Below are 16,500 nucleotides of genomic sequence, written 5' to 3' on the forward strand. Positions count from 1 at the left end.
ATTTTATTATGTTTTATTTCCATTTTATTATGTTTTATTTACATTCTACGTGACTTTACCGAAAGAACCAAGAAGATGAATCCCTGCAGTCACGAAAGCTTTAAATCGAAATTCGAGAAAGATGTTTTAAATTTACAAATACATTGTTATATATGTTTTTTAAATATCTGGGATAATAAGGTATAGGTGAGCAGTAAACAAATGCACAGGGTTTTTGTGGCAAAATCGAACCAAATTGTCATGGTGATTTTAGTGGAGGGAGTCTTTCTATGATTGGCAAGAGTGGTGGAGCAGCTTCTGTTTACTTTGCAGTCAGTAAAGGTTAGAAAATGTCAGATAGCGCACACGAGTGGAGATGTATTGACACGTGGAAGCACCTCCCAACCCGTTTCAGTATTATACATGTACAGAGATGTGTCAGTGACATTTTCACGCTCAGTATGTCTCTGCAATACCAAGCTTCCACATTGTCGCCTTAAGAACCACAGGTGGTAAACACTTAGTGATAAAAAAAATTTGTTTTACGAGAAGACCTTTGATGTGTCTTGGCATAGAACAGCGGTAAAATTATTCTGTAATTGCTAATGATTACCACGTGCTTTGCACAGAGCAAATGCACTGTGTTTGCTTATGGGCCGCATAATGAGGCATTTGGATTTTAGTAGATCCCAGAGTGCATAAATTATGCAAAATGCAGTGTCACAACCAGGATAACCTCCACGCTAAAATCAATGACCCTCGATACATGTCACAAATCTTTAATATTTATCAATAAATACCTTGTATCATTGAACAGTGGCCACAAGTAACATGGTGGTGAATGGGACATATCTATCTGGCCTAGTGCTCCACATATTAATATGTTTTTCATCAGCGACTTTAAAGCCGAGAACTTCCCCAGCCAGAATTGTCCCATCAACCACCAACAATGCAAATCAAAAGTCGAATCAAAATGCCTCCTTTCTCAAATGCGCAATCGGGCGGCACTCAGCTTTGTTGATATCGCTGAATTAGTGGTGTAAATTCCACATTCTTATGCCAGGACCAGTCTTTGCATAGGACAACCATTGTTGACTTAACGTGTCACTCAATTCATCGAGATGTTAACTACCTCACCCGGTATACAGGAGGTCGTAGGTTCGATCCCGACCCTGATGCCTGTATATTTGGAGTTTGCATGTCTCTCTCCTCGTGGTCACGTGGATTTCTCTCCGGGTTTTCTCTCCACATTTAGAATCAACATGCGTTTAGAGTATTTGACTGCTATAGATTTCCACGTGATAAACCACTTTGTTGAGCCATTATTTGCGGGCAGATTGCTTCTGAAAAAGAGCTATATAGCTCAGTGCGCCTTACCTAGTGAAATCAAAAATAAGTAAAAAATAAATAAAATCAATGACAGGTTGATTCAATGCCCTCGGCCGGGAATTGAACCCGTGAGCCTTCCAAATCGCTAGCCTGGCCCTCCAACCCGCAATGCCACCGGGCCCAATCTGCCCTCCGCCCCCCCTAACCCCACGCACCTGCCAAACACGGTCGCCGTTCCTTGCAGTGCCGTCCCCACCCACGATCCGGCCCCAGGAGCCGGCCGGAGCCACCACCAGCTCCGTGCTGGTGCAGTGGACAGCGGAGCCGGACGACACCGTGGACCACTACAATGTCTTCTACCTGGCGGAGGACGACTTCCAGTGCGAGGACACCGACACGGGTGGGTCGCCCGCGTCGACCTCCCGCGGCGTCTTGGTCCCGTCCTCTCGTTTTTTGTGCAACGTGGCGGGGTGAAGTGTGCGTACAGGAGCCACGGTGGCGAGATGTTAACTACCTCGCGTGGTGTGGAGGAAGTCAGGAGCCCGATCCTGACCCTGATGACGGTATATTTGGAGTTTGCATGTTCTCCCGGTGGTCGAGTGGATTTTTCTCCGGGTGCTCCGGTTTTTCCCTCCACATTTAGAATCAACATGAGTATTTGGCTGCTTTAAATTTCCACACGATAAGCCACTTGGTTGAGCTATCGTTTGTGGCCAGGTCACTTCTGAAAAAAAGAGCTATATAGCTCAATGAGCCTTACATGGTACAAATTTTTTGTTGTATCGATATTTTTTTGGAGTACACGTCTCCGCGCGCGATCTCGCTGCCGTGTGTGGACTGTGGTTGGCGTGCGCAGTGAACGTGAGGCAGGAGGCACGGGAGGACTCCTGCCTCATCGAGGACCTGGAGCCCAACACCTTCTACGTCTTCTGGGTATCGGCCGTCAACACAGCAGGAGCCAGCCCACCCAGCGACTGCGTCACCTACTGCACCGGTGAGGGCACCTCTACAATTGTGTGCATGTATGTATGTTGAACTTCTTTCGCACCGTACGTGGCCAATCGTGCTAATCGGAGGTGCGAGGGAAGGACAACAAACTAAACACAAAAAGCTACTCTAAAGAAACGTGTTTTCAACCCAGATTTGAAAGCGCATAGCTCCAGTGGCTTCCTAGTATCGGAAGGGAGAGCGTTCCAGACGGCCGCAGAAGCGCGTCTGAAAGCGCTCCATGACTGTGATGGTTTAGGTCCCTGACGAGGTCAGCAATTACAAAGATCCCCCGTATAGCCATGCAGACTGTTGGGGCAAGTGCTGTTGGGAACCAACTATGAAGACCGGCATCGCACACGAGCGGGCGGTGTGGCCAGGTGCACGCCCTGCCACCTGTGTCTCCCCAGCGCCGATTTACTCTGTTGAGTAATGTTTCCTTTGTTTTGTTTTGCCAAATATCACACTAGGTGGCAGCATACACTGCGATGTTACATGTTCCATTTAAAAACATGATTTTTTTTTTTACTGTGATGAGGTTTACATGAGTAATTTTTATGCAGTACAGTTGTTGTTTTGCTTGGCATTACATGTGAATGGTCATTGAAGGTAAAATGGCACATTTGAGATGATGGTGTTTTAATGGTTGCATTTGAAACTGTGAATGAATGTCTAATGAGCAGTCTGTTGCCCAAATAAACCCCTTAGGAGTGCTATCATCCACAGCAACATACAAGTATCAAGACGCAAACATGCCCATTAGTCTCAGCTTGGCACACATTCATTTGTAAACTCACGCGCACGCACGCTCACACTCACATCCATTACCCTACATAAACTCTCATGCATGCACATGTGCATTCAAACCCACACCCCGTAGAACATCAATGCAGCCGAACTCTGCAACTTAAAAATAAACCACTTACGCATCTACACCCCCAAACAAGAAAGGTCTTCCTTTCGGCCTGCATAGATTACTTTGGCAAGTGCTGTGAGCGAGCAATTAAGACACCACACAAGGGGGCGTCATAGCCATGAACACTTAGTTGCCTTTAATTTCCATTCATGACGTATGTACGTTGAACTTCATCCGCACCGTACGTAGCCAACCGTGCTAATCGGAGGCGCGCGTGTACGTGTAGTTCTCTTTGAGCTCTCGCTCGGTCAAACGATATCAAATTGAAACTGTCACGCGCGCTCATTTTAGCCCGGATTCCTCCCCACAGTGCCCGAGCCGCCGGTCATCCTGGTCGAGGAGTGCACGGCGTGCATGGACGCAGCCACGATCCGCTGGGACTCGGGCAACGTGACCGCCGTGGAGTCGTACTCGCTGGAGCACTGCATGCAGGCGGAAGGAGACGTGGACGACGACACCTCCGAGAGCCACATCACCAGGTGCGCCTGTCCGGTGGCTCTCTCCGATTCTGTCTTGCTTCGGGTGAGCGCCGCGGTGGCAAGATTAGCACGGTTGGCTACGTACGGTGCGAAAGAAGTTCAACGTAAGTACGTGTTGAACTGCCTCGCCTGGTGTGGAGGAGGTCGTGGGTTCGATCCTGATCTTGACACCTGTTGTATATTTGGAGTTTTTATGTATCTTTCCCTGTGGTCGCGTGGATTTTTCTCTTGGTCCTTTTGTTTATTTATTCCCTCCACGCGATAAGCCACTCTGCTGAGCTATCATCTGTGGCCAGGTCGCTTCTGAAAAAAGAAGCTATACAGCTCCGTGGGTATTAACTGCTAAAATAAAATAAACAGAGGAGAACCAAGGAGGGCAGCGTATTGCTATAGCCCAGCAGTTCATCTTCTTGGTTCTTTCGGTAAAGTCACGTAGAGGGAAATAATAAAATAATAAAAATAAAACATAATAAAATACAATTCTCACGACGTTTCGACCACAACGCAAGCAGCCGTCCTCAGGTGAAGAACCGGGCTGTCGGAAAGACAGCGTGCTTGCGTTGTGGCCGAAACGTCGTGAGAATTGTATTTGATTGTTTTATTTTTATTATTTTATTATTTCCCTTCGACGTGACTTTACCGAAAGAACCAAGAAGATGAATCCCTGCAGTCACGAAAGCTTTACATCGAAAAAAGCCCGGCAGTTGTTTGGAGAAGCGTGATGTCCGACATTTGGAGCCTCTTCAGGGACTGAAGTCGTGAAAATGAAGCTTCCAGCACGTGGAGAAAAACGTTGGACACTGGAGAGATGTACACAGTGTTCCAGATGTCTTGTGACCCACCCACCCCCCTCCCCCCCATTTGATTCTCTAAAACTTAACAATGTTGTATACGAATGGGTGTGAAAACAGAAATGAATAAGCCAAGGAATGTCAGGGGTCAATTAATTGGGGGGGGGGGGGGGGGGGGTCACAAGACATCTGGGCCACCCTGTACAGTGCAGCCGTGAAAACCTCCGCAGTTGTGCCCATCTGGGCCAGCGCAGGATGCTGCCACACGCTTGGCCACGGTGACATGCTGCTGATGCTGCTGCTGCTGCTCCCTTTGTTGGTTCTCTTATGTTTATTTGTTTTATCTTTAACCAGGAGCGCCTCATTAGTAACCCTTTGGAAATGTCATTTTCAATCCAATTAGTACAACCGATTTGACAAATCAGTTCACACGTGCAACTCAAGTTAAAATGATTTGTTTTTCAAAGCCTTGCTCATGATGACTCTGCCTCGATGAAGTTGGTGTTTTATTTAAAACTGGTTCATGCAAAAAGTGTACGTGAATCTTAAAGCCTTTTGGAGGTACGGTTGAACAAACCACCCATCACCAAAACAAATTGCGTTGGGAGGCCTTCATCCAGGACTATATTGATAAAGGGATGTAACTTGTAATCATACGCATTGTTTCACAGATGGTTAAGGTACTCACATTGACAATCATAAGGAAATCCTCTACGGATGATAAAGGCAGAAGTCAGACCACTATATTAAAGGAAATGTGGATAAGCAGACTCTGGAGAAACATGTTGCTACTTGTTTTGATTTTCCCAAGATCATCCCCTTTTTGAGTGCACCATCCTAGTAAATCTGTAATTTTTCCCAGGACACTGAAAGTCCTGTTTCTCTTCAGTTACATCACAACAATGCACCACTGTAGACAATGCATGTACACGTAGTCCTCCCCTCTCCCGCTATCGTGGGCTATATTCCTCTTCCCACGATGTGTTTCCCGTGCCACCTTTCACGCAGGTGCATCTCGGGCATACGGGACTGCGAGTGGGTCGTGAGGCTGCAGCCGGGGCAGACGTATGCCCTGTACGTACGTGCGGTCAACTCGGCGGGGCCCAGCCAAAGGTCCGACCCAGTCCTCATCCGAACCAAAGGTACGTGACTATTCAGAGCCTACTTCCCGTGTTGGTGGAAAGGCAGAATCTGCCAATTGCACTGGTCAACACACTTTTTTCTGGCATAAGGTATTCCAACGGTTTTAAGGTAATTTTGGGGTGCTGATTCCAAATCTGGCATCAGTTTTTGTCTATCACATCAGGTATTTGAGATATTAAATATTGCAATTTCAACAAAATTTGCAGAAGAAAAATATTAAATAAATGTGGATATCTACATAAACTGATACTATAAACACACTATCCTAAAAATACAGCACCATATTTTAACACTAAAGCAGTCACTGACTCGCAACAACTTGCAATCATAAGTGACAGAGTTAATTTCGGGTAAAATCAGTGAAAATGGGGTATGCCGATAGCATAAAAATGAGATGTGATAGAGCAAATCTAAGATCAGATTTTGAATCAGCACCCTGAAATATGTCTAAAACAGCTGCAAAAGTCCAGGCCAGAAAAAAATGTTTGTTTTTTGTTGACCAGTGTTGTTGGTAAGGGGCATAAACCATCACACAAACTCCGGTCATCCTCCCAGCAGGGGCTTTTGGCTAAGCCATTGAACAAAGACGGTCACCGCATCACGCGTTTTCAGATGCGCTTCTGCGGCCGTCTGGAACGCTCTTCCGATTTTAAGTAGCCACTGGAGCTATGCACTTTAAAATAATCTAGATTGAAAACTCATTTATTTAGAAATGCTTTTTGTGTTTAGTTTGTTGTCCTTCCCACGCACCTACGATTAGCACGTGGTACTATGTACGGTGCGAAAGTTCAACATACGTACATACAGAGCAAATGTTACGGTACAGATCACAGATAAATGGCTCTGGAATGTATTTGAAACACACAATTTGGAATGGGGTGGAGTGACGGCGCTGTGGTTACCCCACTCTGCTGAGAACCTGTGAAACTTGAGTTCGATTCCCCCGGCCATGGATAACTTCAGTGGTGAGTGATACACAAACATCCCCCATATAGCTTAAACAGACTGTTGGGGCAAGTGCTGTTGGCGAGCACCTATGAAAGCCAGCACGGCACACGAGGGGGTGAGTGGCCAACACCGCGCCCGGCCGCCTTTGTCTCTCAAGTGGCCATGTCCACACATTGCTCCAGCTACTCAATTTAGGCTGAGTCGACCTAGGGGAGGCCCAGGACCGATTCGAATTTAAAAAAAAGTCCTGTATTTTGATGTTTGGCCAGTTATATATGTAGTATTCTACATTTGCGAAGTAACCCGAGGTGCTTGGAAAAACCTATATCTAATAATGGGACAAACCCTAATAATACCGTATTTGCGGATAGATAAGCAGCCAATTCTAGATTTGAAGCTTTCGTTGACTGCAAGGATTCATATTCTTAGGTTGTTTCGGTAAAGTCACATAGGTAACATTTTTAAGTTAATAAAAGTAAAATAAATAAAAAATCACAAGATTTATAAGGGCACCTGAAGACGGAAGCTTGTGTTGCCTCCGAAAAGTCGTGATTTTTATTTTATTTTCATTTGACTTTTATTAACTTACATTTTTTACCTACGTGACTTTACCGAAAAAACCTAAGAATATAAGCAGCCAACTTGCATCATCGCCATCTACTGGGTGTAAAGATCTCATCATTCACAAACCCCGCACAGACAACCACTGAAGTATAGACATGGACCACGGTGAATGGCAACATGACCCACCGTGCGACTCAGCACTCATGCATGGCTGCTTGGATGAATGCTCTTTAAAAATACACATTGTTTTTAACCACCCCATGCATACCTGTCAACACATACGGTTTAGCCGTATTCTTGTACAGGGAAATTAAGTTTCCAGGTCCATACGGCGTACAGACGTTTTCAATGCGGGCTAAAAAAGAATGCCTATTTGTCTGTGTTTCTCCCTTGTGATGCGAATTTGTAGGATTAACTTTCAGATTTATAAGGGCACGGGGTGACCAATAAGGTCTGAATTGGTCTGTAATAAGGTAGCGGCACTGATAAGGGGTTGACAGGTTTGCCCATGTGACCCAGTGGAGTCAGAGGCCAGTGGAATCACCCACCAGCTTCCGCAACGGTCTGAAATACTGACCGTTATTAATTTTTTTGACGCGAGTCTCTTTGCAGTGGCAGAGGGGAATCGAGGCACGGTGTCATCTCTGAACACGTCTGCGTAATGCAGCGCGATGCTTCGCAGACAGACGTTGAGGGGAGAAATAATAACGCATGAAGGGAGTGAAGATGACACCTCAGTGCCGGGCTTGAAGGGCATGCCAACAGCACGCTGGCAGGGGATGCTGATGTGATGCTTGCGGGGGGTGGGTGGGTCTTGTGCTTAGGTTCATCCGTGCGTCTCACTCGGGAGCAGGGAACTCCTCTTTTGTTGACCACTGCCATGAAGCGACTTCCACTCTTGCTTGGTAGCGCTCAACCGGGCTGTGTCCGATAACGGGATTAGTTGGAAACGTATCGGGCTTTGTCGTCTGCGCTCAAATATTTTTCTTAACGCTAGCATCTCTGGCACTTGAGGTTTATCCGTGTTGTCACGTTTACTCGTGAAGTGTGTTTTTTTTTAGAAAGTGCACACGGCTGCGTTCCGTGCATTTAAGTCTCGTGTGTTGCAGGAAGGGAGTATTGGTTAACACACACTCTGCAATGATCCCAACAATCTGGGTTTGATTCCTAACTGGGGGATAAGATCAGTTATAAGTGGTGTCTGATCTTGGGGATAAGATCAGTTATAAGTGGTGTCTGATCTTGGGGATAAGATCAGTTATAAGTGGTGTCTGATCTTGGGGATAAGATCAGTTATAAGTGGTGTCTGATCTTGCGGATAAGATCAGTTATAAGTGGTGTCTGATCTTGCGGATAAGATCAGTTATAAGTGGTGTCTGATCTTGCGGATAAGATCAGTTATAAGTGGTGTCTGATCTTGCGGATAAAATCAGTTATAAGTGGTGTCTGATCTTGGGGATAAAATCAGTTATAAGTGGTGTCTGATCTTGCGGATAAGATCAGTTATAAGTGGTGTCTGATCTTGGGGATAAGATCAGTTATAAGTGGTGTCTGATCTTGGGGATAAGATCAGTTATAAGTGGTGTCTGATCTTGGGGGTAAGATCAGTTATAAGTGGTGTCTGATGTTGGGGATAAGATCAGTTATAAGTGGTATCTGATCTTGGGGATAAGATCAGTTATAAGTGGTGTCTGATCTTGGGGGATAGATCAGTTATAAGTGGTGTCTGATCTTGGGGATAAGATCAGTTATAAGTGGTGTCTGATCTTGGGGGTAAGATCAGTTATAAGTGGTGTCTGATCTTGGGGATAAGATCAGTTATAAGTGGTGTCTGATCTTGGGGATAAGATCAGTTATAAGTGGTGTCTGATCTTGGGGATAATATCAGTTATAAGTGGTGTCTGATCTTGGGGATAAGATCAGGTATAAGTGGTATCCGATCTTGGGGATAAGATCAGTTTTAAGTGGTGTCTGATCTTGCGGATAAGATCTGTTATAAGTGGTGTCTGATCTTGGGGATAAGATCAGTTATAAGTGGTGTCTGATCTTGATCTAGGCCTCTGCATTCTGTCTCCGCCGTGCACTGTGTTACTTTGGCAGTGTTGACACGAGGCCCTTTTAAGCGATGGGTCGTCAGGGATGGAAACGAAGACTCACAGCATTGTCTATTTTGAGATGAGTGCGTGCGGTTGACGGGATGTACCGAACACCGTTATTGGCAGCCTGGTGGCATGTTCCACATTCGGCTATAACCCCCCCCCCCCCCCGCATCTTACCGTTGCTGCGGGCGCTTATGCGCTCACCGACCCCACCAACACGCAGACACACGCACACAGCCGCCTTTGTGGGTTACGGATTTGCACCAAGAGTGAAGATGCCTATTCTTAGGTTTTTTTCGGTAAAGTCACGTGGGTAAAAAAATTTTTTAATTAATAAAAGTGAAATAAAATAAAAATCACGACGTTTCGGAGGCAACACAAGCTTCCGTCTTCAGGTGGAACCGTCACAGCCACGACAGCTGTGTCAAGTAAATGAGAGATTACAAGAGCTACCACTCCGTATATATAATGGTTGAAGAGGGGAAGGGCCAAGTACGGCACACTTTTTATTAATATGGTAAGGTGAGGCTTAAAACCTAAGAACAGTGAATCCTTGCAGTCACGAAAGCTTCAAATCTAGAATGGAGTGAAGATGCCCTTCGAGCACGCAGTACCAACGCCAGCCGCCCCCACGCTCACTCCGTATGCTCATCCCAACACCGAGCCCCCCCCCACCCCCCGAGCACACGGCGTGACAGCCTATCTGCGAGGCCCATCTCCTTCCGATCTGCGACACCGATAGAGGGGTAGTAGAGCTGCCAATCCTCGTCAGAGTGACTTCCTTGACGAGGGAGAGTGTCTCCGTCCGCTCGCGGGGATGTTTGCACCTCTGTCTCTATTGTGGGTAAGCCCTGATCGGATGTTACGCCGCGCTTTAAGGTCTGGTTTTTTGAAGGCTTATGAGCGATGCGAGGTCAGGTCTTCGGCACCGCTTATCATGATGGGTCCACAGAGCAGATCAAGACGTTTTAGAAAGTGCAGTCTATCGGAGCTCGATTCAACAGACATGTAATCTGGTACATATTGATCCATGGGATTAAGGTGGGAGGCTCAGGGAGCTCGTGGTGTATATGCACTGAGCCAGTACTTCTGAGAAAATGTATTTGAAACACACAGCCGCGTGAGATTGTGAAATTAGTTTGCGAGTGCAGTACATTCATGGTCTCAACCCAATCGCCATCATGTGCATTTAGTCCTTCACTCAGTTTGACCCAGCCCAGCTCTGATGGCTACATCTTCTAAAGTATATTAGATCATTGGCAAGTGGCACAACACTCTTTTCAGAGGATTAAATCGTTTGGTAAGAGATGCCTGTTGCAGTGACTCCTGGTTCTGTGGTGTCATCTTTGTAATGCCGTTTTCCTGACATGACGCTCTGCTAACGGTGAAAATTCCAGTAGAATGTGTTATTTTTGTTTGTAATCAGCGTGTACTATATGCTATGATAACATATGGTTCAGAAACATGGGCATTTATAACAAACAAATACATATTGAAAATTGTGCAAAGCAGCATGGAGAGATGTACTACATTGCAACACAGAAAGATGAACAAGTGGATTAGAGAACATATGTAGGTTATGAACATCATCCAAACTATTAAGAAACATAAGTGGGCTTGAGCAGAACACGTCACGAGAGCGGAGTGGCAGTTTAAGCCTGGAGCACGACTGAGAGGAAAACTACCAGGGAGATGGAGCGATGAAATCAGTTCGTGTGTAGGTGCTGGATGGATTGTGACATTGAAAGATCGTGAGAGGTGGTGACAGATTATGGAGGCCTTCATCCATGATGATGATGATGAACATAATTCTGACATCACAACGTGGAAATAATTGGAAACAAAACTCCATATGGTTAATGTCATACAATAATCATGATCAATACTGACTTCATCTCAGAGGTGCAGTCTGCCATTAACTGATACCTGACCCACTGACTTGTGCAAACAGCATTGTTCGGAAGCTGCTTTAACAGGGACATCCCACTACTTCTGGCCATGCAGGGACCCAATTCCTGCTGAGGAAGGAGTCCGCTCACCCAAGACTAATCATCTCCGAGGATGGAGCTGTCATCGAGTATGACGGGCGAGAGGATGAGTACCTGGACCCCAACCCAAACCGATTCTCCAGGTGAGGAGGCCGCACCCTAGCAAGGGCCTCAGCTTGGCCAGGCCTCAGCTTAGCCAGGCCTCAGCTTGGCCAGGCCTCAGCTTGGCCAGGCCCTCTGTACAGGGACTCTCGGACCCCCCAAGGGCGCAGTTGGGTAGAGGTATCTCTGTTACAATTAGTACTGGTAGGAACCTCCTGGTTACACCAGCCCACAGGGGATTATTGTGTCCGTCGTGCAGGGAGGGGCTGGGTGGGGAGGGAGGGGCTGGGTGGGGAGGGGAGGGTGGGGAGGGGCTGGGTGGGGAGGGGCTGGTTGGGGAAGGTGGGGAGGGCCTGGGTGGGGAGGGTGGGGCTGGATGGGGGGGGGGGGGCTGGGTGGGGAGGGGCTGGTCACCCCGTGGTGCCCTTATAAAACTCAACGTTTAACCTACTCACGCCGGCTTGTGCCCGCCCTCACAGTCGGGCATATTTGCGGAATATACCACGCCGCCGTTGACCCAGGCCATTGACCGAGCAACCCAACGTTCCTACCAGCTCCCTCCGCAGGAATGTGTTAAGTATTTAGAAATTAATTTATTAAAACCGATTTGTTACACTCATGATTCATGCATTAGCTTTTGGCTAGTCATTCAACAAAGATGGTAAGACGATCACTGCATCGCACGCTTTTAGATGCGCTTTTGTGGCTGTCTGGAACGCTCTTCCTTCCGATATTAGGAAGCCACTGGAGCGATACACTTTTCAATCATCTAGATTGAAAACTCATTTTTTTAGAACTCCTTTTTTTGTTCGGTGTATTGTTCTTCCCCTGCACCTCAGATTATCACGGTTGGCTACGTACGGTGTGAAAAAAGTTTAACATACATACTTAATAATATATTATTTTGAAGTGATGCAACGTTTATGCAGATTATGCCATTTAGACGAATGGGTCCGAATGAATGGGAGAGAATATCAAGAGGGTACAAATAACACGGACACAAACAGACGAGATGGTACAGATGTGATAGACAGTGCCGGCGATTCAATGCAGATGAGAAATACAATACAGGTGAGGCAGTACAGACATTACAAACTACAATCGAGCACCTGAATTTTGATGAATTGTTACATGCTGAGCCCATTTTAAGAATGCTGAGTTGAAATATGTGGAGTGAAGGGTTACTCGCACAGGCTGTGGTTACCCCCACATTTTGTTGCAATACGCGGAGCTGTGGTTAGAGCACATGATTCATGGTTGGAAGTGCTTGGGTAGGCGACCACAATGCTTAATACAGTTGTCATAGACTTCCGCTGGACTAACCTGTATGCAGAGTGCAGTGCAGAAATGTATGTATGTACGTTGAACTTCTTTCGCACGGTACGTAGCCAACAGCGCTAATCGGAGGTGCGGAAGATCCATTGCTGTGGTGCGTTATGCCCCAACTCGTATGCACTTCCTGCCTGCACTGACCCATACTGACGAGCTTTGTGAAGCATGGCAATCATGACCTCAGTGGCCTACACAACGTGGAGAGGCCCTCGCCCAGGGAGTGGATTGATGAGAGCAGGGACGCAATGACCTACTTCAACGGGGTGGCTATGCAAGATGCGACTCACTTTTACTGAAATAGCTACGGATGTTTTTAAACCCGCATACAATCATATTTGAGGTTATAGCTATGTATATTTATTATTTTAGTTGCACCGTGTATTGGGTTTCAGAGGAAGACAGTCTCACAGTGACGTTATTGATGAAAAAATGTAAAGGTACAATTCTCACAATGAAGTTATCATGCGTCTTGCTTTCATGCGCATGTCAGTGAGCAGAGAAACCTGGTGTTCAGTAACAAACGTCAGTAGCGTTACTACATTTTACGCTGTGTGTATTTTTCGGAAGAGTTTATGAGCGGCTTCCGTGACACGTCGTGTAGAGGGTATTCACATTCGGGCACACCACCTTATCCTCTTCCTTCTTCGAGTACACACGTAGATATTAGCATCCCTACAGGCTACTACACGTGGTCGATCCCACAGCGTGGTTCCGTCCGCCCACGGCGAAGGTGGTGGGACGTCGCAGGAGATGTGCCACGTGGCCGAATGCCGGAGAGAGATGACGGCAAGCAACGACGCAGTCCGGACCCAAGGCTCCCACACCGACCACGAGTCCTTCTCCGCTTATATTGCCGCTAGGCTCCGCCTCCGGCCACGCCCTATCGTGGAACCTTCTAGCCAGTTCCCGGAGTATCTCGGCCAGCCCCGCCCTTTACCTTTGGCCCAGATACCTCTCCCTTTGGGATTGGATGATGTTTAGAGTGGTGGCTGTACCCGTGCTTCCCTTTTCCAACCAGTAGATGTCACTATGTCATTACAGAAGTATAATTTTTTTTTGTAACAATGTTTTTTGGTATTTATGGTCAATTGTTGGAATTTTTTTTTATTCTTTTCATTCAACTTTTTTCTACACATTTATCTGTTGATTCTAATTGGGCCCCTAATATGCGCGCATAACGCTGCTACACATACCCCCCCCACCCCATAGTTGCACCCCTGGACGAGAGAGCCGTATGTCTACCTACCTACGTATGTGTACCTACCTACGTACATGTACCTATCTGCAGGTGCATGGCGGTGCTTGGGGAGCTGACTCCGTCGCGCGGCCGCCACTACTGGGAGGTGAGCGTGGGCGAGTGCGAGGGCTACCGCATCGGTGTGGCGTACCCCGACACGCCGCGCGACGGCCTGCTGGGCCAGAACGACTCCTCCTGGTGCATGCGACTCGTCTGCACGCCTGCCAGGTGATGGCCCACAAGAGGAATGCAACACATTACATGAAAAATATGGAGATCCCCCCCGTCTCCTATAGTTTGACGTAGACTCTCGCGACCAATGTTATTCATAATAAAGTTCGTTTTGGGTTATATCGCGTATGTATGCGTCGTTCAACCAGCCACCACTCGACACAGCCAATGTTTAAGGTTTATCACGTTAACAAAATGTGCCAATTAGTTACTAATTCAGCACACCGATGTGATTACGACGTTTCGCTGGTGAGTACCACCAGCTTGATCAGGCGATTTGCCACAATTGTGAAGAAGTCTTCCTGTTTCCGGCTTTTGTTTACGTGACAAACCTTATTAATTGTCTGCGTCAGGTGGTGGTGGTGTTTCAACGACACATATATTTATGCGATCTAACCCAAAAAATCCCACCCACCCCCCCATAACTTTGCCAGACTGCTGGTGGCAAGTGGCCATTAGCGAGTGCCTGTGAAGGCCGAAACGGCACACGAGGGAGTGGTGGTGTAAGCATTTTTGTTCATTGTTTCTCAAGAAACCCACAATACGGCGGGAACATCACAAGGAGAGAGAAACAACAACATCTAGCATATAAAAGGCCAGACATAATGCTCCCCTCATAATTACGGAATGAACGAGGTCATTCGGGCTCACCGCTCTACCTTGTTAGGGGAAACGATCAGGAACAGCGTGTTTAAGGGGGAGGAAAGAACATGAAAAGTTTGGGGAGGGGGGGGGGACAGCAACTTTGATTTGTATAAAAAAAAACATTAGCATCACAAGTTACATGACTCACTACCACCACCACCACCTCCTCCCACCGCCTCCCCCTCCACATCTACGGATGCCACAGGCACAAGTACGAGTTCCTGCACGCCAGCCGCACGCCCGACATCCGCACGACTCTCGTGCCGGCCCGGATCGGGGTGCTGCTCGACTTTGACGCGGGGCGGCTGGCGTTCTTCGACGCCGAACGAGGGCAGCTCCTCTTCAGCTTCCGGCAGCGTCTGCAGGGTCTCCTGCAGCCGGCCTTCGCGCTCGATCAGCCGGGCATGCTCGTCCTGCACACGGGCCTGGCACCGCCCGCCGGCCTCGCCTACTGCTGAGTTTCTTCGGTGCTTGGTGTGCCGGTGACGCATGTGGGGTTGCCACCTTTCCCCGGGGTTATAATTTTTATTCTGGGATCGTCCCGTTTTTTGAGGGAGCTGTCCAGGCAGGAGGTTGACTAGTGTGTGGTGGGGGGCATGGGAGGGGGTGCCTTGGTCCACACCCCTCCCCCCTGGTTGCCAAAGCTACGAGTTGAGCCCCCCTTGACAACCACGATTAGACAACAGTGTAAAAGAACAAAACAGGTATGTGAAGACGTATTAGGCAAGATGATCTGCGATATGTAGCCTCGGTACGACCGTGCGAGACAAATAAAATATTGGGGTCCCATCCGACAGACTGCCGCACTCCCCTGAGCTGATAATGTCGTTACTACGCCACTGTCTCCTGGGAAATCTCCTAAGCCTTCTCAGGACATTGAATGTCGTGGCTTTGTCAGTGGCGTAATGATACACCACTCAAGACAACGCATGCACGTCAGGTTTCTTCCCTTTTTCAGTATTGCGAGATATTCTTCCTCCCGTGACATGTCTCGGTTTGTTTTGTACCTCAGAGGTGACAACCCTGGTGGCACTATACTTTTTACAGTTGGCGGGTTTGAGTCACTCAGCCACGCCATCTGCAGAGGCCCGGATCAATCTCCAGAAACCAAGGATGGCACATCAACTGCAGCAGTGAATTGTGCGGTGGAGTTGAGTCAATCTGTTTTCTTGGTTCTTTCGGTAAAGTCACGTAGAAGGGAAATAATAAAATAAATAAAATAAAACATAATAAAATAATTCTCACGACGTTTCGGCCACAATGCAAGCAGCCGTCCTCAGGTGAAGAACAGGTCTGTCAAGACAGACTGTCTTCTCGACAGACCTGTTCTTCACCTGAGGACGGCTGCTTGCGTTGTGGCTGAAACGTCGTGAGAATTATTTTATTATGTTTTATTTTTATTATTTTATTATTTCCATTCTACGTGACTTTACCGAAAGAACCAAGAAGATGAATCCCTGCAGTCACGAAAGCTTTAAATCGAGAGTCAATCTGGTTAAAGTCTAGCCTTTCCCTTTTGCTGTTCCTGCCAACTCTGCTCCTGCCACCATCGTGGTCATTGGCTGTCAAGAATAGCTACTTGTCTTTGCTCCACGTCCTGTCCCTGGGATGCATTTCATATAACTGCTTCCCTGTTGGGGTGGAAACAAGAATCCGCTATGCTTACTCAGACAGTTTGGCTTTAGAACTACTGTCTTTCATCCTGATATAATCTGACTCAATTCAGACGT

At 47.2% G+C, this 16,500-nt stretch overlaps 1 protein-coding gene across 1 annotated transcript in view; it reads left to right on the forward strand.

Annotated features, from left to right (window-relative positions):
• Positions 1-15,966, forward strand: part of LOC133343863 (uncharacterized) — a 31,453-nt gene extending 15,487 nt beyond the window's left edge. Inside the window, exons 7-13 of the mRNA XM_061553796.1 lie at positions 1,553-1,708; positions 2,165-2,302; positions 3,522-3,690; positions 5,490-5,623; positions 11,240-11,366; positions 13,946-14,122; positions 14,976-15,966. Of these exons, the coding sequence (XP_061409780.1) occupies positions 1,553-1,708; positions 2,165-2,302; positions 3,522-3,690; positions 5,490-5,623; positions 11,240-11,366; positions 13,946-14,122; positions 14,976-15,228 (1,154 nt within the window). The 3' untranslated portion in view covers positions 15,229-15,966. The remainder of the gene's footprint in view (positions 1-1,552; positions 1,709-2,164; positions 2,303-3,521; positions 3,691-5,489; positions 5,624-11,239; positions 11,367-13,945; positions 14,123-14,975) is intronic.
• Positions 15,967-16,500: the final 534 nt, after the last annotated feature.

Source organism: Lethenteron reissneri, chromosome 18 (genome assembly GCF_015708825.2).
Source record: "Lethenteron reissneri isolate LAM-NWPU_2019-01 chromosome 18, ASM1570882v1, whole genome shotgun sequence".
Classification (NCBI taxonomy): Eukaryota; Metazoa; Chordata; class Hyperoartia; order Petromyzontiformes; family Petromyzontidae; genus Lethenteron; species Lethenteron reissneri.